Raw genomic sequence first — 24,476 nt, forward strand, 5'->3', positions numbered from 1 at the left:
AATCATGATGGTAATAATAACGTGTTTGTCAGTGAAGGACCACTTCACGAACATTAGTTTGGGCTTGCAGTTCAGGGTGTCAAGTCACCCACCAGTTTTAAATATCAGTATTTTTGTTCAACAAAATCAGTTACATCGTTGAATAATAAAAGTACATTAAAGAAAACAAAGTTGTAGTTACACTTCAGATTCTTGCCACACTGATTAAATTTCATTTCACAAATATATTCATCAACCAAAGGGGTTAAACCGACTCTGTTCAGGAAATGAACGAAAACGGCGTTTGATATGTATACTTGATTATTATGTATACTTATATAGCGCCTAGCCTCGGTCGGAGACCAAAGCGCTTTACAAACACGGGGTCATTCTGCACAACAGGCTGCCTGCCTGGGTTGAGCCGACTGACGGCTGCCACTGGGCGCTCATCATTCGTTTCCTGTGTCATTCAACTGATCAGATTTCAGGCATACACACATACATTCTCTGACAGACATGTAACATTTTACCTGTATGACCGGTTTTACCCCGCCATGTAGGCAGCCATACTCCGTTTTCGGGAGTGTGCATGCTGAGTATGTTCTTGTTTCCCACCGAACGCTGACATGGTTTAAAGGATCTTTAACGTGCGCATTTGATCTTCTGTGTGAGTATACACAAGAAGGGGGTTCAGGCATTAAGCAGGTCTGCACATATGTTGACCTGGGAGATCGGAAAAAATCTCCACCCTTTACCCACCAGGCGCCGTCACCGAGATTCAAACCCGGGACCCTCAGATTGAAAGTCCAACGCTTTAACCACTCGGCTATTGCGTTGCACAAGTGTGTGTCAACGCGCATAAAGCTAACAGGAAAAGGGCGTCGATGAAAAGTCCTTCCTGTCCTTGTGTCAGGTTGTTCCCCGTTCGGTTGGCACAACGAAGGGAAGTCCAGTTGAATTGAAACTGAAGTAGAGCGGTCCGGTTCATGAATCATTTTTCTATTTTTGGGTGCGAGAGAAATGGTGATTGTTTATTGTTCATTGTTATTATTACACAACCCGACGCCAGTAGTGAGCCCTAGGGTGGGTCAGAGAGGCGGAGCTTTTCGGTTTCGACTGGAAGTCTGGTGAATGCCTGTGACTCAGATCATAGACACTACAGAATTCCCTATGAGATATTAGTGTCTGCGCTCAAATGTTTCGTTGTTGCTGCGTCGTCTGCTAGCTTGTCCCCCAGTGCCGAGTTCTGAAGCAGTTAAGGTATTATGATTATTGATTCTTCTTCTTCGTCTTGTTTTTGTTGTGATAATCATTACTATTGTTGTTATTGTTCTTATCATTATCATTATTATTATTATTATTATTATTATTATTATTAACACAATCACTATCATTACTGCGGTCGTGTCTTTTAAAAAGTAAGAATGTCTTGTCTACCGACTTCGCATGTTTATAAACAAACTACTTTCCCCCCATGGGGACACCGGGGGTCTTTCTGTATAAATAGCATCCCCACCTCCTGGAAATTCAGTGCTGGAAATTTCCTTTCTATCACTCTTTGTTTCTGCCTTTTTTCTTCCTTCACTGTGTCTCCATTTTTTGCCTTCCTGGTCCATTCCCCTTTCTTTTTTCAAGCAAATCTTTACACCTTTTTCTTCTCTTTTCCGCAGTCTGTGATGTACTATCAGTGCTGTTTTGCTCTGGCGATTAGTTAGTGAGATGTAAACACTGAGATGGGCACTAGCTGCCCATTCTGCGGTGTCATTTGCCTATACGGCCTTTTTCATGTAATTTTTGTTTGGTTTTAATCAAGTTTTGTATTTTGTTTTCCTGGTTTACGCTCTTTTTTGTAATCTGGGGATGGTAAATTAAGCGGAATGGCTGGCGTCCTCAGCATGGTCTAGTCTTATTTGCCATAAAGAACTAAATGGTTGGGGTATTTGCCATGAACTGTGTTTTGTGGGTTTGTCTCAGTGTTTTTTTTGTGTGTGTTTGTTTATTGTTTGTTTTGTGAATGTGACAGTTTTGTGTTGACGCGGTTAAACATTTGTATGGTTTGACAGTCCTGATATGGCCCTGTGGTCGGCTGGACTATAAGGAACAAAAACAAACACAAACAAACTGCTGTGGTAACATTTTATATACTTGTATGTCGTTCCAGTCGGAATTAACCTTCCATTCCTATTATCGCTTTAATGTACTGATAAGGATGCCATGAATGCAACAACATCTGAATACATTTCCTTGCAGTCGGTCTATCTTAACTTACAATCGTGTCTGTTTCGTTAAACTGCCACTTTTTGGGGGTTTTTTTTTGGCAATATTTTTGCACCTGTTTCCCATCAGTTTTTCTTCGGTCATTTCGTCACTACACGACAGTGATAAACTCTAGGAAGATCTGGACAGTACAAGGTCTTCAGAGAAGCCACCCTCAGTCAAGTGTTTCGGCCCTAAGGTCCTTACATTTAAAGGGGGCCGGGCCGCACCCAGGTCATGATTCCTGGATGCCCTTGTATTGCCGCCTTTTTTTCCAACCTGGTCCTCATCAGGTTCGAACCCGCGCCTCCAGGGTGGTCGCCGCTTCAGGACTGAGTCATCTTTCTGGCAGACGTTATAACCACTGAGCCATCGTACACCTAGTTTGAGTTGGGAATTTTAAAATTCAAAATGCAATACCGAAGATGAATTCACTACGTGATTATCGTTCATTTCGAGAAGAGCAGGGACATTTGTTGTCAGAACACACACACACACACACACAAGAGCGAATGAAGAAGATGAACCCAACACGTGATACTCGTTTCTTTCGATATGAACAGGGGCCACTGCATTTATTATCATTACACACACACACACACACACACGCAGGGAGAAAGAGGGAGGCAAAGTCATAAGATGAACTCCGCACACGATTCTCGTTTATTTCGATGTGAGTAGAGGTCATTGAATTGTTAAGAGAGAGAGAGAGAGAGAGAGAGAGGAGAGAGATACGGATAATATATTCATGAAAAGGCCATTGCTCCTCATGAAGGGATACATACCCATGATCCTGTAAGAAAAACAAGAAGAAATAAGCGGTCATATCATCAAGAACAAACTTCAGTATTCAAAGACAACAGAGTTGATCGCAGTCTGAATGCTTTAAACAAATAAATTGATAAATTGCGAATGGTCTGTTCATGCCGAGAAGCCATGAGTAATGCTATTCTATGCCGACTGGGAAATTTACAAAATTAGGATGATATATTATACCTTGTTCTTTAGTCATGCAGGACAGGACTAGTTAGGACGAAATGTATTTCATTTTCTTCTTCCTTGTTGCAAAGTTTGCACCTCAGATCAGTTGCGTTATGTATTCTATATCGGTAATAATGTATTGCAATTTCAGAAATACCAAGCCTGAATTTTGCCATTGAATACTTTAAGTATCGATCTATGTTTAAATGTAAATAGGTTTTCACATCTGGTACGGTGCAGAATGTTCTGTAAAGATTAAATCTCTCGCTATTACTAACATGAAAATCCCATTTCTGCCATCTGCATGCAGCTAAACTTTCTTTGAACAATCTAAGAAATTCGTCAATACTCTCTACGCCTTGGTTTAACCAAACGTAACCAAATCCATACATATACAATTTACAGCGGATGTTCCAAACCCAGTTTCTTTTGTCACGTGCATCCAGATCGAGCAAGGTTCGATATGATTTGTGTCGTATCTAGACTCATGCATTCTCGTTAACTGAAGCCAATAACTAATACATCTTATTCATGAATTTATATAAATAGGGCATCTGTTTGTTTCTCCATATACAAAATCGTTAGGTGTTCGCATTTCTACTCTTAAAAATCTCTTGAGCGCAAACCAATGTACTTTTTCACAAAGAAATGATGCATTATCTAAACCCTTTATCTCAGCACCATATTGTAACATGGTTGAACTTGTGAATCAAAGAACTTTAAAAGCGTGTTCAGGGAATTATTTTTCAGCGTGTATAATTTCTGTAGAATACACAACAATGCGTTTTCGGCTCCACTGGCAAAGTCACCACATGCTGCCACAAAACTGTCTTGTAGTAAAATAAATTCCTAAATATTAGTATGCATTCACTACAGGCATAGATACTCCATTATAAATCCATCTTTCTGTGGCAGCTAAGTAAACCCCCTTTCTGAATACAATAATATTACTTTTATCCATGTTCACTTTTAAATGTAGTGCAGAGGTTGCACGAGACAAACTATTCAGCTGCGTTTGTATAATCCAATAACTGTTTCAGACAATAAGGCAACATCACCATCAACCAATAATAAGGAAAACAACTCTAAATAGTCATGTGTGAATGTTGCACCGTGCTCTCACTCTCTAATCTCTCTCTCTCTCTTTAGGCAATGCCTAAAACCTTTATCCTCGAGTAATAAAGTTGTTTGAATCTTGAATCTTTAAATCATAACAGAGAGAGAGAGAGAGAGAGAGAGAGTCATTGTGTGTAAGAGTATTGATAGATATCTATTATTACTGTGGGACTTGAGTTCTTGCGAAGAGATGCGGGGTATTTTTAACTTCGGTAACATAAATAATATTTTTTTTTTAAACCCTAAAACATCAACAAACCCCTCAAAATAACAAAAACATTCCAGTTCAGGACTTCAAGTAATGAACGTTTCACCAAAAAGTTTCTAACTCTCTTTACATGTATATATATATATATATATATATATATATATATATATATATATATATATATATATATATATATAACAATAGAAAAAAAGGAAAACAGAACAGTTTCTCACATGCCCGACCGGTTTCGACCACTGGTCTTCATCAAGGGCGTTTACTGGTATGTCAAAATGCAACACACACACCAACAAAGAAAACAAAAAGGTTAACAAAGCTCATGAAAAAAACTCATGTAAAAACTGCATCCAGGGCATGCAGCATGAAAAGAACAGTGTGAAGTGTTGCTTGGGGAATAGGAAGAGAGGCTGGTGAGTAAAGTAGTCAGAGAGGACGAGAGAGAGGTCGAGAAAAAATAGATGGGCAGATAATAGGAGGGGGGAAAAAGAGAGACAGAGAGGGAGGGGGTCAGGGAGGGAGAAGGGACTGTGAGAGAGGAGGAGAGAGAGGGAAAGACAGAGAGAGACAGACAGCGAGAGAGGGGGGGAAGAAATAAGGAGAGAGGGGAGGGACAGACGGACAGATGGCTGGCAATGAGAGAGAGAGAGAGAGGGAGGGAGGGAGGGAGGGAGAGAGAGAGGATGAAGAGACGAAGAGAGAGGGGGAAGAGAGAGGGGGGAGAAAGAGGGAGAGGGAGAGACAGACGGACAGGCGGAGAGAAGGCAGACTGACAGAGAGAGAGAGAGAGAGAGAGAGAGAGAGAGAGAGAGAGAGAGTCCTCTATCATTGTCCTCACCACCCCACAAACACCCCACAAACGCAACCACAGGGACCTCCTTATGACTATTAGTCCCGAATGTTCAGCCCGTAAGGTGCCACTGTTTTCAGTCTGTCCATCCACTTTTTTTCCCTGGTTTGTCTGACTGTGTGTGAATTTCCGTGAATATATTCTATGATGATACATTTCATGTTAGTGATTGTGTGGTTGGATTGGTTGAAGTGGCGTGTGACTAGGGTGCCCGTGTTCTGTTTGATGTGATTGCGGTGTAAGTAGAATCTTGTTTTGAGAGTGTTCTTTGTTTCTCCTATATATTGTGCTTGCTTGCATTTATCACAGAACAATATATATGTGTGTGTGTGTGGTTTTTATCGCTTCGATAACTCCGCCAGATGCTGGTTTACAACCAGCCCCCAGAAGTGCGTGACTCACGCAATGTTTGCAATTACTGCTTCTGGGGGCCATTCAGTATGGACACAGCGTTCCTGTTTTTCATTGTTGTTGTGGCGTTTCATCTTGTCAACTGTCGTCTCCAGACTGTCAGAGCCACTGTCTCAAAATAGGCGGATAGCACATGCCTTCTTTGAGCCCCCTTCCGAACTGAAGCCAGCGGAAGTGTTCAATCAGCCATTTTGCTACTCGTGTCAGTACAGCGCGAAGCAGTAACTTCATAATAATTATGTAGCCGAGCGCTCAGCTGGCTACGATTCACGGCAAGCTTTCACTTGCTCGCGGCGTTAGTTAAGCTGACATAATAATATTATCTGTGTGTGCCTCCACAGCAAGTTTGTGCTACGTGTCACTGCAGTGTTTTCCTGCAATGACTTTGGAAAATAAACCACTGGCAGATATCGAACAAGACAGAACATTTGGCATATCGTGGAGGCAAGTTTAACACGATTTCATTCAAGATACAGGTTACAGTTCAGAAACTACCACCAGTAAGCAGATGACTTCTTAACGGACTGACAGCCAGATACGAATCTCAGTATGGCGTCCAGTTGGCTTCAGCTTTCCTTGCGAATGAGCTGTCCATCTGTTTTCAGACCAGTTGTCAGAACCGATGAAGATTTAGACTGGAATTACATATACAGGGTACACAAAAAGTTAAGGACCACTGTGCACAGTTTTCTTTGGGGGAACACGGTGAACTGCTGCTGCATTATCGGCAAACTGACTTTGACGAGTGATTTACAGTACTTGTAAAAGAAAACAGACATGTATCCCACAAATAAAAGGAGACCGATATTGAAGGGGACATAAAAAAGGCTGTGAGGCCTCGGCAGTCAAATGCCAGTCCCTACACTAGTACTACTACTACAACTGCTAAACTGCAATGTATGCAGCCATTGTAATGAACACCACTCGTAATCACAGATGGTTTCTGGCACGTGTACTTTAATTTTCATTATAATGAAAAACAAAACAAAAAACAAAACAAAAACAAAAGAAAAACAACAACAACAACAACCCCCCCCCAAAAAAAAAACCCAACAACAACCAAACAAACAAAAACAACAACAAAAAACACACAAACAATAACAACAAACGACAAAGCAAAACAAAACCCCAACAAACTATCGTTTGATAACCACTGAATGGCTGTACAATTTTAGCTAAAACATCGAGTTTTAAAACGCATTTGTCAAGCTGTTCATTGTGCACATATGCCATAAGCAGCCGTTTGTGCAGTGAATAAATCCGAGCGGTAGACCATTATATCATGCAGCGTGCATGATTAAGATAACCTTTCGATTTTGAAAAAAGAAGAAGAAGAAGAAGAAGAAGAAGAAGAAGAAGAAGAAGAAGAAAGAAAGAAAAAAAAAGAACTCGTTTCTGCTTTTCTGACGTGGTCCTTAACATTTTGTGCAGTCTGTACCCGGCGTCGACACACGCCACCGACACGATATCGGCTGTAACGATCAGGAAATACAGCATCATGGATCCACTTTTTAATAGAGGCACGGTGGAAATCCGCTTTGTTTGTGCTGTGATTTGATATGCCGCCGCACCATGTAAAACATGCCGCTGATCAACAGCGGTCGTTGTTGCTCACTGTTCTGCCAGCAGTAAACCAAGCACAGGGAAGAAGACTAATCAGGAAGTTAGGCCCTGTATATTACCCTGCCTGTCAGTGGCCATACAGCTGCTGTCGTGAGGAATCCCACTTGGCCATAAATTTTTCCTCTGTGATCTCGTGTGTGTGTGTGTGTGTGTGTGTGTGTGTTTGTTTACAATCTCTCCACCTTTGCAGGTGACCGTCCTCTCCCTCCCTCCCTCCCTTTCTTCCTTCGAGAGCGAACTCACCGTTGTATGAATGTTAGTGCCTGAGAGAGTTCTTCTTCAACATATGGAAACTAAATCTTTCTCACATTTTCATGTTCATTCTCTGGTGTCGTGAATGATTCTTGGCCTTCCTCCTTTTTCATTGCTTTCAAGATAAACACCATAGTGAGTGCCCAATAGTTAAAGTGACACTTTTGATTATTTCTTTCAAGATTATTTCGGTATGTGAAAGAAGTAAACTGATTATTTCTTTCAAGATTGATATGTGGAAGAAGGAAGTGATAAAACATGGTTTTCGTCACGGCAATATCCACAATTTTCCTCCGGCAAGACGGAATAAGCAGTGCTCACGGCAGTATTAACAATTTTGCCCGTCGACTCTTCTGTGTTGAAGTCGGAATTACAATGTACCCAAATAGGTATACCCGTATAGGACAAACGTGTGCACCATTTCTGGTTCGTCATTCTTATATTATACTTTACATTTTTGCCCGTCTGCAATACAAAACATACGTGAAAAAACTACGAAACGGGCAAAAATGTTAATTAGATATATAGAGAATTGTCTACTATAGTTGACGATTTTAAACGAAACTTGGCCCGATTATAAAGGTGTCTAAAAAGGGATGCTTTTGGGGGCATTCCATACACCTAGCAAGGCGCTTGGAAAGAATGGGGGAAACGCAAAGTTTAGGAGAAAATCGGACCGACGGGTCTTTTCGAATTTACCCGTCTGTTGTACAAAACATACGTGAAAACGATTAAGACGGGAGTGTGAATGTATACACAAGTTTGAGTTTGTGTCAGTACTTGCAATGAAACTTGTCTCGAGTCCAAACGTGTCTTAAAACGGATGTCTTTGTGGGGCATTCCATGCATCTAGCATGGGGCTTGAAACAGAAGCGGGAATTTGCAAAGTGAAAGAGAAATTCGAAAAGAATACGGGAACGTTGTCGGTGTCCGATCTGCAATACGGGACGTATAAAGCAGTTCGACTGAAAGCGGTCAGTGTGTGCAATCGCCGGTCATTTGAAGTGAAGACGGAATGAACTGTACCGTGCTTCGCGAGAGGATGAAAACCAGTGTGAAAGACGAGACAATGGGTTCCGATCCTAACATGAACAACTGTGTACTCACGGAGAGAATGTCGATCGGTGGATATACATCATTTTTATGTCTCCTCAGAAACAGTCCACGGCAGGCACTGGTCAGTTTGCATGATAACAGGTGCGTGACTGGAGCCACTGTTTATGACGGAATGAACTGCAGTTTTAAAGGAACACTGGTTTGGCAGTAGAGGCGTTACTGGGACCACCGTTTATGACGGAATGAACTGGAATGTTAAGGGGACATTGGCTTGGATACATGTTACCCAACGGGTGCTCCGGTCAGAGAAGCAGCTCCACAGCAGGGTCCCTGTCCTGTGTCGTCACAGTGCCCTCGTTCCACAGTGCAGTCTCCAGTCGGGGGATCAGGCGGCGGCCTCGTCATGCGTGTTTGGGAAGCTGCCCTCGTGGTGTGACAGTGCCAGTAATGATCTTCTGCACAACACAATATGTGTATGTACTTACAGTCACACACACACACACACACACCCGGCAGAGTGACACACACAATCACACACACACACACACACACACACACACGTTACTATGGTGTTTAGAAGCGAAAACATCTCACCCGTAGACAAAACGGCACCTGCTTGAGATTCACACGTGGAAGGCGGAGAGAAGGGATCCATATGTAAAGTTTTCATCCGTTTATTCCTTCTGAAAATAGTGAAAGATGTCAAACCAGATTTCTTCGCCAGTCTTTGTTTTAGTCTGTCGTGATCTGTCATTCGTGAAATGGGTGACCTGAAATATGCGGTATAGACTCACTCACTGGTGGGTGGTGGTGGTGGTGGGGGGGGGGGGGTCCACACGAGCAGGGCGTGACGGCCCGGCAGTGAACTTGGGTGGTGATGATGCCAGCCTTTCAGCTGCTCTGTGGGTTTCCTGCAACAACATACTTCAGTGTTCGTGACTGCATCACATGGCAGTGTTGTAGGCTTACTGAGATAAAACGGAATGAATCGATATTGAAACAAACATCGTGTGAAAGTCAGTTTCACGTTTGTAAACAGAATGGAGTGCAATGTTAATACTTGTGTGTTCTCTTTAATTTCTTATCTGTTAAAAGTGTGTGATTCTAGACGAATGTAATAGGGATTCTTTTCGTCTTTTATTATATGCCCCATAGTGTCCCAACACCATCACTTACCATACCACCCTCCCACCGCACCCCCTCCCCCTCACACACACACACTTCGGAGACTTGTATACGCGCAGGCATACCCCTGCACAGCCTCACCACACACACACATGATGACACAGCGTCATTCGCAAAAACTGACTGAATGAAAATAATAAAACAGCTTGCATGAAACACGTGTGTACGACGGAAAAACAGGATGACGGCAGTCTCCTGTGGTGGGCCGGTTCGTTCCTTTCGGCCTGTTTCGTTGTACGTCCTTGCTGTATCGGTTCCGACAGCACTGACCGGGTACACGTGGAAATCCAGACACTCGGATTTCCATTCCCTGTATTGCAGTGCTCAAATGCGTTGCACAGAGGACTTCACATTAAAAATGAGCGGGACTGGTGGGACCTTCCTTGACAACGATTTTAACTCACTCAGTACGGCCAGTCCTCTCTTCTCTTCCACACAGACCCCTCGGATGTCCAGTGGGTGTCTGAATGACCCAACCTTTAGCTTCCGTCGTCAGAATTGTGGTATTGTTTGTCAACATTCACCTCTTCAGTACAAGAGCCTTCCGTTTGCAATATTTTGATAGTGGTAATTGGGGTGAAACGCTGTTAACGTCGTCTCTTTCGCCGTTCGTATGCAGAGAGTTAACGACCGAGTCAGTGTCCGTGCTGAACTTGAACCGTTTCAATTGGACAGCTGGACGTCCCTTTCTCGTGATGCATGCGCCGGCTGTGAATGTTCAAGTGAGCGATTTCGCGCGCGTGCGCGCGCTCGTGTGTGTGTGTGTGTGTGTGTGTGTGTGTGTGTGTTCATTCCGTGATTGCCCGTGGTGTGTGTTAGACAGCTTCTTTCCTCGACAGCACGTGTCACGTACGTGTGTGCTGTGTCCTTGTGTTGCATGTCAGTATGCTCCTGGCTTTCCGTGGAGAACTGAGGACGAGACAAAATAATTAGCTGCACAGATGGCCATTCTTTCCATACGCACAGACTTGTTCATGTTACTTTCTGAACCCATTGTCTAGTCCTCCACTCTGGTTTTCATCCTCCCGCGAAGCACGGTGCAGTTCATTCCGTCTTCACTTCAAGTACAAGATTGTACACAGTGACCTCTTTCCTACGTCTCCTTTGTGCACATCCACTTCGGCAGACCAGGGACAGGTCGTGCATGTACAATTACAACATTTCTTCAGCATGTGTCTGTGTGTCAGTGTACAGTGACAACTTCATTCCGTGTTTGTGTGTCCGAATAGTCGCCGGGGCTGACAATTTCATTCTGTAACTGATGATGTTGTGCGTGAACACTCACAAGTTCATTCCAGGATTGTGTGTGTAGGCACTGACAACTGACTTCATTCCGTAGTTTGGTGCGTGTACACTGACAACTTCATTCCGTCAAAGTGTGTGTGTGGCTCTGTGCAAAACATGTGGAATCATGTATCGGTAAGTACAATCGCAAACCATTGTGTCGTCGTACACTTTCGTTTTCAGCCTCGCGCGACCGGGACTGACACCACACTTCATTCCGCCGTTTACAGTTTCGAAGTGCACAACTCTTGCGCGCCTACCTCTTGCCATCGGAATTGCGCACGACCGTTTACAAATAATTCAGACGGGCAAAATCGAAAATACCCGTCCGTGACATTTTCTCCTTCACTTTGCGTATCCCCCATTCTTTCCAAGCCCCTTGCTAGGTGCATGGAATGCCCCCAAAAGCATCCCTTTTTAGACACCTTTATAATCGGGCGAAGTTTCGTTTAAAATCGTCAACTATAGTAGACAATTCTCTATATATCTAATTAACATTTTTGCCCGTTTCGTAGTTTTTTCACGTATGTTTTGTACTGCAGACGGGCAAAAATGTTAAGTAGAATATAAGAATGTCGAACCAGAAAGGTGGACAACTTTTCGGTCCAAAGGGTATACCCATTTGGGTACACAGTGATTCCGACTTCAACATAGAAGAGTCGACGGGCAAAATTGTTAATATTGCCCGTGCTCACAACTCCGCCATTCACGCATGGGGTCGGGGGAGTAGGAAGGAATGTGCACATAGCCTTCGTCACTCTGTGCTATGTGAACGAGGTAACTGATTATTTCTTTCAAGATTACTTTGATGTACGAAAGAAGAAAGTGATAAAACATGTTTTTCGTCACTTTGTACTTTGTCCAGTTCCTCGCCTTCCCACTCCCCCCCCCCCACACACACACAACCCCCACCTTTCCTTCCACTCCCAGTTTCTCTCTCCCTCTCCCCGCATCCCCCCACCCCCTGTCCCTCCCCCCCCCCGTCCCTTCCTTTCAACCCACCTAGACTAAAACGAATTTCAGTTTGGTCAGAAGGTCTGCTCACTCACTGTTCATATGCCATCATCACAAAGGCCTGACGCGCCACGGCAGTGACACAACATCATGTGTCAATCACAAAACGAGTGCGCCTTGACTCAGCCAGTGAGCGTAGAACTCGAGTTATGTCACTGACTGTGCAGACTGCGTGTTGGAAAGCTTCCCCGTTTGACTGTTGTTGAACTTTGGTAAAGTAATATCATTGCTGCACCAAGTTTTGAACTGAGGTTCCTTCCTTCCTGTTGTGTCCTCACCCTTTGTGTGTGTGTGTGTGTGTGTGTGTGTGCAGTATCCACATTTCTTCCCCTGTGCTCTTTCCTTTCAGTTTCGTTCCGAAGTCTGAACATTTGTAAATTTGTTCAAACAACCTTGTAATTTATACCTTACATTTCTTCCCTGTCAACAGACGTAAAGATGCCCAAAGAGTGGAGGAGAAGAAATGTAGAATATATATGGCAATGTTATTAACCAATTTACAAGTGTTTCCATCTTATAAACAGAAAAAAAGTACAGGGTAAGAAATGTACAGTATATATTACAGTGTTATTAACTGATTAAAAATTCGTTTCCGTCTTATAAACGGAAATGTACAGGGAAAGAAATGTGAACATTGCCACTTTAAAATTAAAATTTTTTTTTTTATTTAACGAATGAATTATGCTGATCAAAGGCAATATAACCCTCAAGAGGAAGACGTCCAAATCTTCTTCTTCGATCGTGGGCTGCAACTCCCACGTTCACTCGTATGTGCACGAGTGGGGTTTTTACGTGCATGACCGTTTTTACCCCGCCATGTAGGCAGCCATACTCCGTTTTCGGGGGTGTGCATGCTGGGTCTGTTCTTTTTTCCATAACCAACCCAACGCTGACACGGTTTACAGGATCTTTAACGTACGTATTTAATCTTCTGTTTGCGTATACACACGAAAGGGAGTTCAGGCACAAGCAGGTCTGCACATATGTTGGCCTGGGAGATCGGAAAAATCTCCACCCTTTACCCACCAGGCGCCGTCACCGAGATTCGATCGAACCCGGGACCCTCAGATTGAAAGTCAAAAGCTTTACCACTCGGTTATTGCACCCGTCAGACGTCCAAATACAACGAATACTGATTGCCATCCTGATCTGCAATCTGAATGTTATCACGGTGAAGTAACGTGCATACGTACTTGTCTGCAGCTTTCAAGGGGGTTAAAGTTGGGAGTCGGTTGACATCTGACGTCTGGCAGAGGCACAGAGAGAGAGAGAGAGGGAGGGGGGAGGGAGAGAGAGAGAGAGGGGGAGAGAGAGAGGGAGAAAGAAATGGGAGAGAGAGAGGGAGAAAGAAAGAGAAAAAGAGAGGGGGAGGGTAAGAAAGAGAGGGAGAGAGAGGGAAAAAGAAAAAGAGAGAAAGAGAGAGAGGGAGAAAGAAAGTGAGAGGGGGAGAGAGAGAGAGGGAGAAAGAAAGAGAAAAAGGGGAGAGAGGGGGAGAAAGAGAAAAAGAAAGAAAGAGGAAGAAAGAAAGAAAGAAAGAAAGAGAAATAGAGTGAGAGAGATCGATAGATAGAGAGAGAGAAGGAGAGGGAGAGAGGTGACAGACAGATAGGACTGGGAGACCGAGAAAAAGGGTGGAGTGAGACAGAAGCATGAGGTGAAGCAAACAGGATTGATGCTCATCATTACACTGCACAAGTCTTTTTCACCAGTCGTCTCTTATCGCAGTGGCACGGGCTCTGTACGCGAGCAAGCATGAGAGAGAGAGAGATAGACAGGAGACAGAGAGAGATATAGAGAGACAGAGAGAGAGGGAGAGAGAGAGAGAAAGAGAGAGAGAGAGGCTTTGATATTTTATTGTCATTAACTTGCAAAGGTCTATCGACAAGGGGGTGATAAGGGTTATTTCTTATATCAACACAATTATAATACAGCACACTGTGTGTGTGTGTGTGTGTGTGTGTGTGTGTGTGTGTGTGTGTGAGAGAGAGAGAGAGAGAGAGAGAGAGAGAGAGAGAAGCGTTTTGATATTTTATTGTCATTAACATGCAAAGGTCTATTGACAAGGGGGTGATAAGGGTTATTTCTTATATCAACACAATTATAATACAGCACTCTCTCTCTCTCTCTGTGTTGACAATCTTCTCTTATCGATGTTCAGGCCATAAGAACGACCAAGTCTGTCTGCTTGCACTCCTTTCAACACTGAGTCATGGAGCAGGGTAACTCGTGGGAGTTGGGAAATCTTGTGGGTGTCCTGACGATTCTCGTCCTCGTCGTTGTCCGTGGTGTCGCTTCCAGAGTCCTGTGTTTCCTCTGAACTCTCCCTTATCCAGCTGTTGGCGTTGTTTCCGTGTCTGTTCGCGTTTTGTTGTGGCGACCTCTTTTTCTGTGTAGAGGCTTTCTCTTTTCTGTCGTGTTTGGCTCCTTTTGAAGGGCCAGTTCGGGTTGTACGTGCGGATAATAAGTCACTCGAAGACTTTACAGCCATGTTGATTGAGGGGGCTGCCTTCGCCGGCTCAACTGCTCAACTGTTAAAAAAAAAAAGGGGGTGGGGGGTGGGGGGGGGGGGGGGGGGGGGGGGGAAACAATGTATGTCTGCAATGACTGTCGTTTATATGCAGTTGGAAAATGTGTATTTCAACATAACTGCAATTGTGTAGCGTCCACCAGCCGTCAAACGAAACAAATGTATTTAATCACATTCCTGAGCACGATATAAGCTATTAGCTTGTTGTTGCTCCGCTGTCTATCTGTACATGTGTGACAAAAGAAAGAGAAATAGAGAATAGAGAATAAAATTTTGTTTAAATCAACTGTTCATCCTGGTGTGACTGAGTGTTTGCTGCTGACCGGTGTCTGGTGTTTGGTTTTGTCATGAATACCCGCAGAATATGTGTTCTGACTATAGAAAGGGCACAATTCAACTGATGGTTTTACGGTGGATGTTGATTGAATTTGATTTGAGGGAATGGACGAAGGCAGAGGGTTCATTCACAGTGGGTTTCTTTGGTGAGAAAAAGGACTTGATGGACGATTTCAGGTTTGTAGATGCCTTCTCTTCTGTTTGGACTGTGGCATGGGATGTGGTCACTTGAATGGATGGTTCCTGTGGGAGTTGGTGGGACCGTAGAGCTTCTTTTATATTTGACATCAGTTCCTCTTGGCGTTTAGGATGTTGAAGATCGGCAAGGGACGAGGCTACATTTTCCACTGCGCGCTCGAGGTTCCGCAGGATTGACGTCACTGTTTGCAAGGTCTATTGACAAGGGGGTGATAAGGGTTTAGTTCTTATGTCATCACAAGTACAATGCAGCACACTGTGTGTGTGTGTGTGTGTGTGTGTGTGTGTGTGTGTGTGTGCGCGTGTGTGTGCGCGTGTGTGTGTGGTGTGTGTTTGTCTGTGTGTGTGTGTGTGAGAGAGAGAGAGAGAGACGCACTTTGATATTTTTACTGTCATTAACCTGTATAATTATGTCTATTGACAAGGGGGTGATAGGCATAAGGGTTATTTCTAATGTCAACGCAAGTACAACACAGCACACCCTGTGTGTGTGTGTGTGTGTGTGTGTGTGTGTGTGTGTGAGAGAGAGGGAGAGAGAGAGAGATCACTCACTGGTCTATCTCCAATCACTTTCAATCCACAGACCCAGGCTCGCGCTGACTGGAACGGCCAAGCAAAGCAGTGCGAGTGAACGCCGCGTGGTGCGCTGTCCTCAGCAGGCAGGCAAGGCATCTGTCGTCTGCCACCACGCACGCGTACTTTCCCTTTCTCCTCTGCTTGCCGTGCACCGGAGAGTTCTTTTTTTGCCGGGGAAGTAACTGGCCTTCGGGTTCCCGAGTTACCTCTGAACAGCGTGAACCGCGCGTTGTCAGTCAGTGCCAGGCGTGTCGCTCTTTTTCCTGCTGTTGATTGTCTTCATGTATGAATAGCCTACCCTGGATGAATTACATTACATTGTGCAACGAAAAAAAAAAAAGTAGCTGATATATTATGCAGCAAGAACTACCGCTGATAAACTAGCGTGTAAAAAATAATATAAAAAAAAATAAGAAAAGAAAAGAAAAAGCTTCCTCGCTGATCGCGCAAAACTTAACGAGTGCTTTAAACTTGTTTTAAAACTGCTTCAAGATAAATAAACCGCAGCTGTGTGTTCTTTGTGCTCAGTGACCGTGTCTGAGAAAGCAGATGATTTATAGGTGTGTTGAATTTACTATATCGAAACGAAATCGGCTGACAAAAAGAACAGTTTCTATCGGGTATTATTCCACTGATATGACGTGTAAATACATAGGGATTTTTTTAATGCTTTTCTTGTGGAAATAAGAATTAACAAGAGTATGCGTGTTGTGGTATCTCAGACACTATCTGCTGTAAACAATCACGAAATGCTGTGCACATAATAAAAAAATTACTGACGTCGTGGGAATGGAATGCTTTTGCTAAGAAAAACAACAACAAAAAAACAACAACCCAACAACACTCGGACGGAATTATGTGTCGAAAAGATTGATTGATTGATTGGTATGGACACTTATACAGCGCCTATCCTCGGTCGTAGACCAAGCTCTAAGCGCTTTAAAAACATGGGGTCATTTGCACAACAGGCTGCCTACCTGGGTAGAGCCGACTGACGGCTGTCAGAGAAAAACGCTCGAACGAGAGTTGGAAAAAAACAAAACTACAACAAAGAAGAAGGGACTTGAGTTGTAGATGAGCACATTAGATAAGGAATGACAGGCCACGTTCAACAATGTTTTTCTCTTCAGCAGTAGCGACGTCCTCCATGTTTTTCTTGTGCCGGTCATCGGACACAGGGGGTCTGCAGGCCACAGGACAAAAATCGTCACTTTTCATTCCGTACTCACTCTTCGTCGACACTTAGAATTAACCAAATAATATTTTGGAGGAATACACATTGACGGGATGGGCTTGATTTTATATGTTTGTGTATGTGTGCGCGTGTGTTTGTGTGCGTGTGCAATGCAGTGTTGACTGAAAACTTTTTTTTTTATTCCACCAGAATTGTGTGTAGTGTCCAGTGATCACCATGAAAATCTTTTTGTTGAGGTCAGTTAAAAAGCCCAAGGGGGTGCGCGCAGTCCCCGAGTCCGGGTGTTCTGCCGAGAAAAGTGACAGCTGGCGAGTGGTTGCCTTGTTGTACACCTTTACAGTACACTACAATACAAAGGTACCGTTCCAGCAGCAGCGCCAATGAGGAGAAGTGATTCGGAACACACAAGGCAAACGACTGGTATTGTTCGAGAGTTGCTTCTGGACATAGAAACAGCTCATTCCTTATTCCTGCACGAATGAATAAAGTGTTTTTTTTTCATTTTTGGAAACCGGGAGTCTAACGGAGAGATTTTCGTTCAAACGGACAAAAGAAAACGAATTCGTTCAGTATAGTTGAGAAAGGGAAAATACACCAACAAGGACAGTATTCAATGGTGTGCTTTGATAGCGTATATCAGCCTCAGAAGCCGGTATCACACTATTATGATTTTCAACCGGAACACGCGCCAGCCGTTCAGAAGTGCAGCAGACCTCACACACAGAAACACTGATTTGCTTGTGTGTCTTTCAGCGTCTGCCACCACCACCACCACCACCACCACCACACCATCACTCTACCACCACCACCCGAGGAAAGACCTCACCAGCCACAACCACCACCACCAGCCAGGCACGTGCTGAGGGGATCCCCCGAGCAACACGATGACGCCGCAGGTCCAACCCGCGTCTCTCCGAACGGCCACCATGCTGATCCGCGTGCTGACCCTGGCGCTGACCTCGGTGACCTCGGTGACCTTACTGGACAGCACGCTGTCCCAGAGCATGGGCGGGCGGTACTACTCCTACCCGGCGGCGAAGGCCACCCGCATCCGCGAGTCAGAGCCCGAGCCCGGCAACCTGAAGGTGGACCTGAAGGGGCAGGTGGTGTTCGGCGGGCTGTTCCCCATGCACGAGAAGGGCACGCAGGGCCGCAACTGCGGCAAGATCAAGAAGGAGAAGGGCATCCAGCGGCTGGAGGCCATGCTGCTGGCCGTGGACCTCATCAACCGGGACCCGAACCTCCTGCCCGGGGTGACGGTGGGCATGCGCATCCTGGACACGTGCAGCTACGACACCTTCGCGCTGGAGCAGTGCATGGACTTCATCAAGGCGCAGCTGTCCACCATCGACCTGGAGGACTACCGTTGCGAGGACAACAGCTCTCCGGCCTACAACCGCCTCAAGCCCGTGGTGGGCGTCATCGGGGCCGCCTCGTCCACCGTGTCCATCATGGTGGCCAACATCCTGCGGCTGTTCAAGGTCAGTCAGTGGTGGTGTTGGTTGTTTGTTGGTGGTGTTTGTTCGTTTGTGGTGGTGGTGTTGTTCGTTGTTTGTTCGTGTTTTGTCAGTTGCTTTGCTCCTTTGTTGATGGTGCTGGTGTTGTTTGTTCGTTGGTGTTGGGGTGTTGTTTGTTCGTTCGTGTGGTGTGTTGTGTTGGGGGTGTTCTGGCTTTTCATGGTTAGCCTGTGGAGTTGTTTGTTCGTTGTTGTTGTTCGTTTTTTGTTGTTGTTGTGGTGGTGGTGTTATTTGTTCGTTTGTGGTGGTGGTGTTGTTTGTTCGTTTGTGGTGGTGGTGGTGGTGTCGTTGTTTGTTCGTTTTTGGTGGTGGTGGTGGTGTCGTTGTTTGTTCGTTTGCTGTAGTGTAGTTGTTGCTGGTGCTTTGTTATGCTGGGGTATTTCGACTCTGTTGTTGTTGTTCATTGTTGTTGTGCCGGTGAGTTCAGGTTCTTTAAGGTCAGTCAGTGTTGTTGGTCGCTGGTGTTATTGTTGTGGTGGTGGTGGTGTGTTCTGGTTCCTCAAGGTCTGTCAGTGTTGTTGTTGTTGTGCTGTGATGTTCTGGTTATTCACGTTCGGTCAGTGCTGTAATTGTTTGTTTGTGTTTGTTGTTGGTGGCAGTGTTGTTGTTCGTTGGTGTTGGTGTTGTGCTGTGATGTTATGGTTCATCAAGGTCTGTCAGTGTTGTTGGTGTTGTGCTGTGACGTTATGGTTCATCAAGGTCTGTCAGTGTTGTTGGTGTTGTGCTGTGACGTCATGGTTCTTCAAGGTCTGTCAGTGTTGTTGGTGTTGTGCTGTGACGTTATGGTTCAAGGTCTGTCAGTGTTGTTGGTGTTGTGCTGTGACGTTATGGTTCTTCAAGGTCTGTCAGTGTTGTTGGGCTGTGACGTTATGGTTCTTCAAGGTCTGTCAGTGTTGTTGGTGTTGTGCTGTGATGTTCTGGTTCCTCAAGGTCTGTCAGTGTTGTTGGTGTTGTGCTGTGACGTTATGGTTCAAGGTCTGTCAGTGTTGTTGGTGTTGTGCTGTGATGTTCTGGTTCTTCAAGGTCTGTCTGTGTTGTGCTGTGATGTTATGGTTCTTCAAGGTCTGTCAGTGTTGTTGGTGTTGTGCTGTGACGTTATGGTTCTTCAAGCTCAGTCAGTGTTGTAATTGTTCGTTTGTGGTGGAGTTGTTGTTGTTGTTGTTGTGCTGCAATGTGTCGTTCGTGTGGTGATGTGGGGTTTTATTGGTGGCCAACATCTTCAGACTCTTTCAGGGTTAGTTACTGGAATGCATTGTTCGTGGTCGGTGGTGGTGTTGTGGTTGTAGACGTGGTGTGGTGTGTTGTGGTGTTCGTGGTTGTTGTTTGTTGTGGTAGTGGTGTTGGTGTTGGTGGTAGTGATATTGGTGTTGGTGGTAGGGGTGATGTTGATGTTGGTGGTAGTGATATTGGTGTTGGTGGTAGTGATGGTGTTGGTGTTGGTGGCAGTGATATTGGTGTTGGTGTTGGTGGTAGTGTTGGTGGTAGTGTTGGTGGTTGTGATATTGGTGTTGGTGGTAGTGATATTGGTGTTGGTGTTGGCGGTAGTGGTGGTTTTGGTGTTGGTGGTAGTGATATTGGTGTTGGTTTATAGTGGCGGTTTTGGTGTTGGTGGTAGTGACATTGGTGTTGGTGGTAGTGTTGGCGGTGTTGGGTTTGGTGTTGGTGGTAGTGATATTGGTGTTGTTGTTGGTGGTGGTAGTGGTGTTGGTGTTGCTGTGTCCCTCATGTGGTGATGGTGGTGGGGTGTTGGGTGAGGTGTGTGGTGAATGGTGGCTGTAATATGTTGGTGTGGTTGTTTTTGTAAGAGCTCTCTACATTAGTGTTGATTAACATACAACAAAAGAGTGGTAACTCCCTCCAAACAACAAGGCACATTAACTCACTCAGTACGGCCAGTCCTCTCTTCTCCTCTGCACAGACCCCTCGGATGTCCAGTGGGTGTCTGAATGACCCAACCTTTAGCTTCCGTCGTCAGAATTGTGGTATTCTTTGTCAACATTCACGTCTTCAGTATAAGAGCCTTCCGCTTGCAATATTTTGATGATGGTAATTGGGGTGAAACGCTGTTAACGTCGTCTCTTTCGCCGTTCGTATGGAGAGAGTTAACTTCAAGTCAGGGCTGCTAATGCTGCCGATTCAGCTAGACAGCACACAGGTAAATGAAAGATACATTGGAACAGAGCCAGAGACTTTGCTCTCTTTGTTGTTTATTAATTCATTTACTCTCCTATTATTTATTCACCTTTTTTTTTCTTTTCTCAAGGCCTGACCAAGCGCGTTGGGTTACGCTGCTGGTCAGGCATCTGCTTGGCAGATGTGGTGTAGCATATATGGATTTGTCCGAACGCAGTGACGCCTCCTTGAGCTATTAAAACTGAAACTGAAACTTTACTCTCCTTGCCTCCTTGTTTCACGTTCAGCAGTGTTGGTTGTGGTGTGTGTGTGTGTGTGTGTGTGTGTGTTGTGTGTGTGTGTGTGTGTGTGTGTGTGTGTGTGACTCTGTGTGACTCTGTGTGTGTGTGTGTGTGTGTGTGTGTGTGTGTGTGTGTGTGTGTGTGTGTGTGTGTCTCTGTGTGTGTGTGTATGTGTGTGTGACTCTATCTGTGTGTGTGTGTGTGTGTGTGTGTGTGTGTGACTCTCTCTCTCGGTGTGTGTGTGTGTGTGTGTGTGTGTGTGTGTGTGTGTGTGTGTGTGTGTGTGTGACTCTGTGTGTGTGTGTGTGTGTGTGTGTGTGTGTGACTCTGTGTGTGTGTGTGTGTGTGTGTGTGACTCTGTGTGTGTGTATGTGTGTGTGACTCTGTCTATCTCTCTCTCTCTCTGCGTGTGTGTGTGTGTGTGTGACTCTGTGTGTGTATATGTGTGTGTGTGTGTGTGTGTGTGTGTGTGTGTGTGACTGTGTGTGTGTGTGTGTGTGTGTGTGTGTGTTGGTTTTGTGTTGTTGTTGTAGTATAGTGGTGGTGGTGTGGTGCAGTTGTAGCGTGCTTTGTTGCGTGTCAGTCATTCGTTATGACGGTAGGGTTTAGTCGCAGGGCTGTGTTTGAGCGGTAGTGTGGTGTGCTATGACATGTCCATCTGGTTGTCCTTGTGGTGGCTGGTAGTGGTGGTGGTGGTGGTGGTGGTGCAGGTTGTGGTGATAGCAGTGGTGATGGTGGTATAATTTGTTTTGCATGCGCGCGCAAACAAACATACCTCGCGGGTTTGATGATAAGGAATAAGGGAACGTCCGTTTGTGTTGTGGGATGGATGACCGACAGTGTCTTGTGAAATCCACTACAGCCCGATTCGTGATGTGTGTCGTGAGTGATCAAAAATCTGCAGGCTGTGCTAGCCATCACGGACGACAACGGTCACGTTATTTGTATTTGTCCATGGTCCACTTGTGTCGTAGCTTCTACCCAATGAGGACAGGTTTTCAGGAACCTTAGACAGACAAATTCTTCTCCCTATGAAGAGCGGCACCCGTCACACATCACTTATTTTTTTTTAGTAACTCTGCTGCACCCCTTTGACTTATTCTGTGCGTTTCTGAACATGAGAGAGAGAGAGAGAGAGAGAGAGAGAGAGGGGTGGGGTGGGCGCGGGGAGGGGGGGGGGGGGGGAGATTGAGAGAGATGCATGCGGGCGGTAGGGGTGCTGGTGTTGGAGGTGAACGCGCGCACACAGCGAATGTTAGAATTATCCCCCAAGTAATTTCCCTGATATCGACAACCATGTGCTGTAAGCAGAACGTAAAGCTGCATTTCATATCATAATGATGATGATGATATGAACAAACCCTGGTTAAAACCACGCGCACACACACACACACGCACGCACGCACGCACGCACACACACACATACGCACACACACGCACGCACGAACGCACACACACACACGCACGAACGCACACACATACACACACATGCACACGCACTAACGCACACACACACACAAACACACACACACGCGCGCACGCACGCACGTTGATTCAATAGAAAACGAAGATACCAGAACTTGCATTTATAATCCATTCTGTCACACAGACACACACACACACACACACACACACACACACACACACACACACACACACACACACACACACACACACACACACACACACACACACACACACACACACACACACACACATACACACCACAGAGAGAGACACAGAGAGACTCACGCATATGCACATAATCATGTACTCACTCGTGATCATAATAACTGTTCAAAAATACCAGTTCTTCATTTGTTTGTTTGGAAAAAAAAAAGATCCACAAGATTGTGAACGTGAGGTTTAAACTCAGTGAGGAGGAGGAGGAGGAGGAGGAGGACTTGTTTCTTGTATTCCCTCCCTTCCAGTCCTCTTTGATCCCAGTCGTTAACGCCTCAGGGTGGAATTATTAATGAACAAAACAAAACAAAACAAAACAAAACAAAACAAACAAAAAAACTCCCTGGGAATTCGACAAGCTTTCGAGGAGGGATTTCTGTTTTGATCTGCAGGTTGTTGGGGCTTAGATATTGATTAATGAATTACTGGAGACACTTCTCCTCCCTGTTATTCAAGTTTCAAGAGAGCGATACCCATGCCTACCCTCTCTCCCCTCCCACCCTCCCACCCCCAAACTCCCGCTTCCTTACCTTGCCACCCGCATCCGTCCGCCTTCCCCTCCTTCACACTCCAGCAGTCCCCCCACTTTTACAGCTGCTTCTACCTCCACCCACACCTCCTTCCCCCTTCCTTCCTCCACCCTCTTTCATCAGATCATCTGATTAATGAGCTGCGCTTACTAGTAGTCTGCTGACAGTATATCATCGACACAGTTGGTTTTTTTTCATAGCCAGAACTATTTCGCTTGTTGGACTGGCGAACTAGCCGAGTGGTTAAAGCGTCGGGCTTTCAAATTGACGATCCCGGGTTCGAATCTCGGTGACGGCGCCTAGTGGGTAAAAGGTGGGGATTTTTCCGATCTCCCAGGTCAATATATGTGCTGACCTGCTTTGTGCCTGAATCCCCTTCGTTTGTATATGCAAGCAGAAGATCAAAATACGCACGTTAAAGATCCCGTAATCCATGTCAGGGTTCGGTGGGTTATGGAAACAAGAACATACCCAGCATGCAGCTCCCGCCCCCCCCCCCCCCCCCCCCCGACACTCCCACCCCCCGAAAACGGACTATGGTCGCCTACATGGTGAGGTAAAAGCGGTCATACACGTAAAAGCCCACTCGTGTACATACGAGTGAACGTGGGAGCTGCAGCCCACGAACGAAAAGAAGAAGAAGAAGAAGAAGAAGAAGAAGAAGATTTTGCTTGTTGACGAATATTTCCGTTTGTTTCTTAACACTTGCCAATAGTGACCAACAACTCGTTACTCATCTGGCAATGGATTACGAGTTTTTTTGGTGTTGTTACCAATTCATGTCACTTCGAGACCTTTTTCTTGTTATGACTAGTGAGCGTTTAGATAACTTTTTGATTACTGGTTTCGTTTCTTGTTGCAACTGTATTTTTTGTGGTTGTCAACAAATAATTGCTGATCTCAATGACCAATAATTGCTTTCCTTTTCCGACCATCAGAATATGGTCCTTCACAATTTATCAAGAAGTGTGTTCCTTGCTTTCCTTTTCCGACCATCAGAATATGGTCCTTCACAATTTATCAAGAAGTGTGTTCCTTGCTTTCCTTTTCCGACCATCGGAATATGGTCCTTCACAATTTATCAAGAAGTGTGTTCCTTGCTTTCCTTTTCCGACCATCAGAATATGGTCCTTCACAATTTATCAAGAAGTGTGTTCCTTCACAGTTTAGCTTTCGTGTTGGTGATCGGATCGATGTTCATGACAAGTTAGAAACGAGACAGTGTCTTGCTGACCAACGTGCTGAAGGCAGGGTATTGGACACAGCCGAA

At 45.0% G+C, this 24,476-nt stretch overlaps 1 protein-coding gene across 1 annotated transcript in view; it reads left to right on the forward strand.

Moving 5' to 3' along the window:
- Positions 1-1,163: 1,163 nt before the first annotated feature.
- The window catches only part of LOC143284976 (metabotropic glutamate receptor 8-like), a 412,856-nt gene continuing 389,543 nt past the window's right edge, over positions 1,164-24,476 (forward strand). Inside the window, exons 1-2 of the mRNA XM_076592138.1 lie at positions 1,164-1,239; positions 17,816-18,543. Coding sequence (XP_076448253.1) covers positions 17,947-18,543 — 597 coding nt within the window. The 5' untranslated portion in view covers positions 1,164-1,239; positions 17,816-17,946. The remainder of the gene's footprint in view (positions 1,240-17,815; positions 18,544-24,476) is intronic.

This window comes from Babylonia areolata, chromosome 8, assembly GCF_041734735.1.
Source record: "Babylonia areolata isolate BAREFJ2019XMU chromosome 8, ASM4173473v1, whole genome shotgun sequence".
Lineage (NCBI taxonomy): Eukaryota > Metazoa > Mollusca > Gastropoda > Neogastropoda > Buccinidae > Babylonia > Babylonia areolata.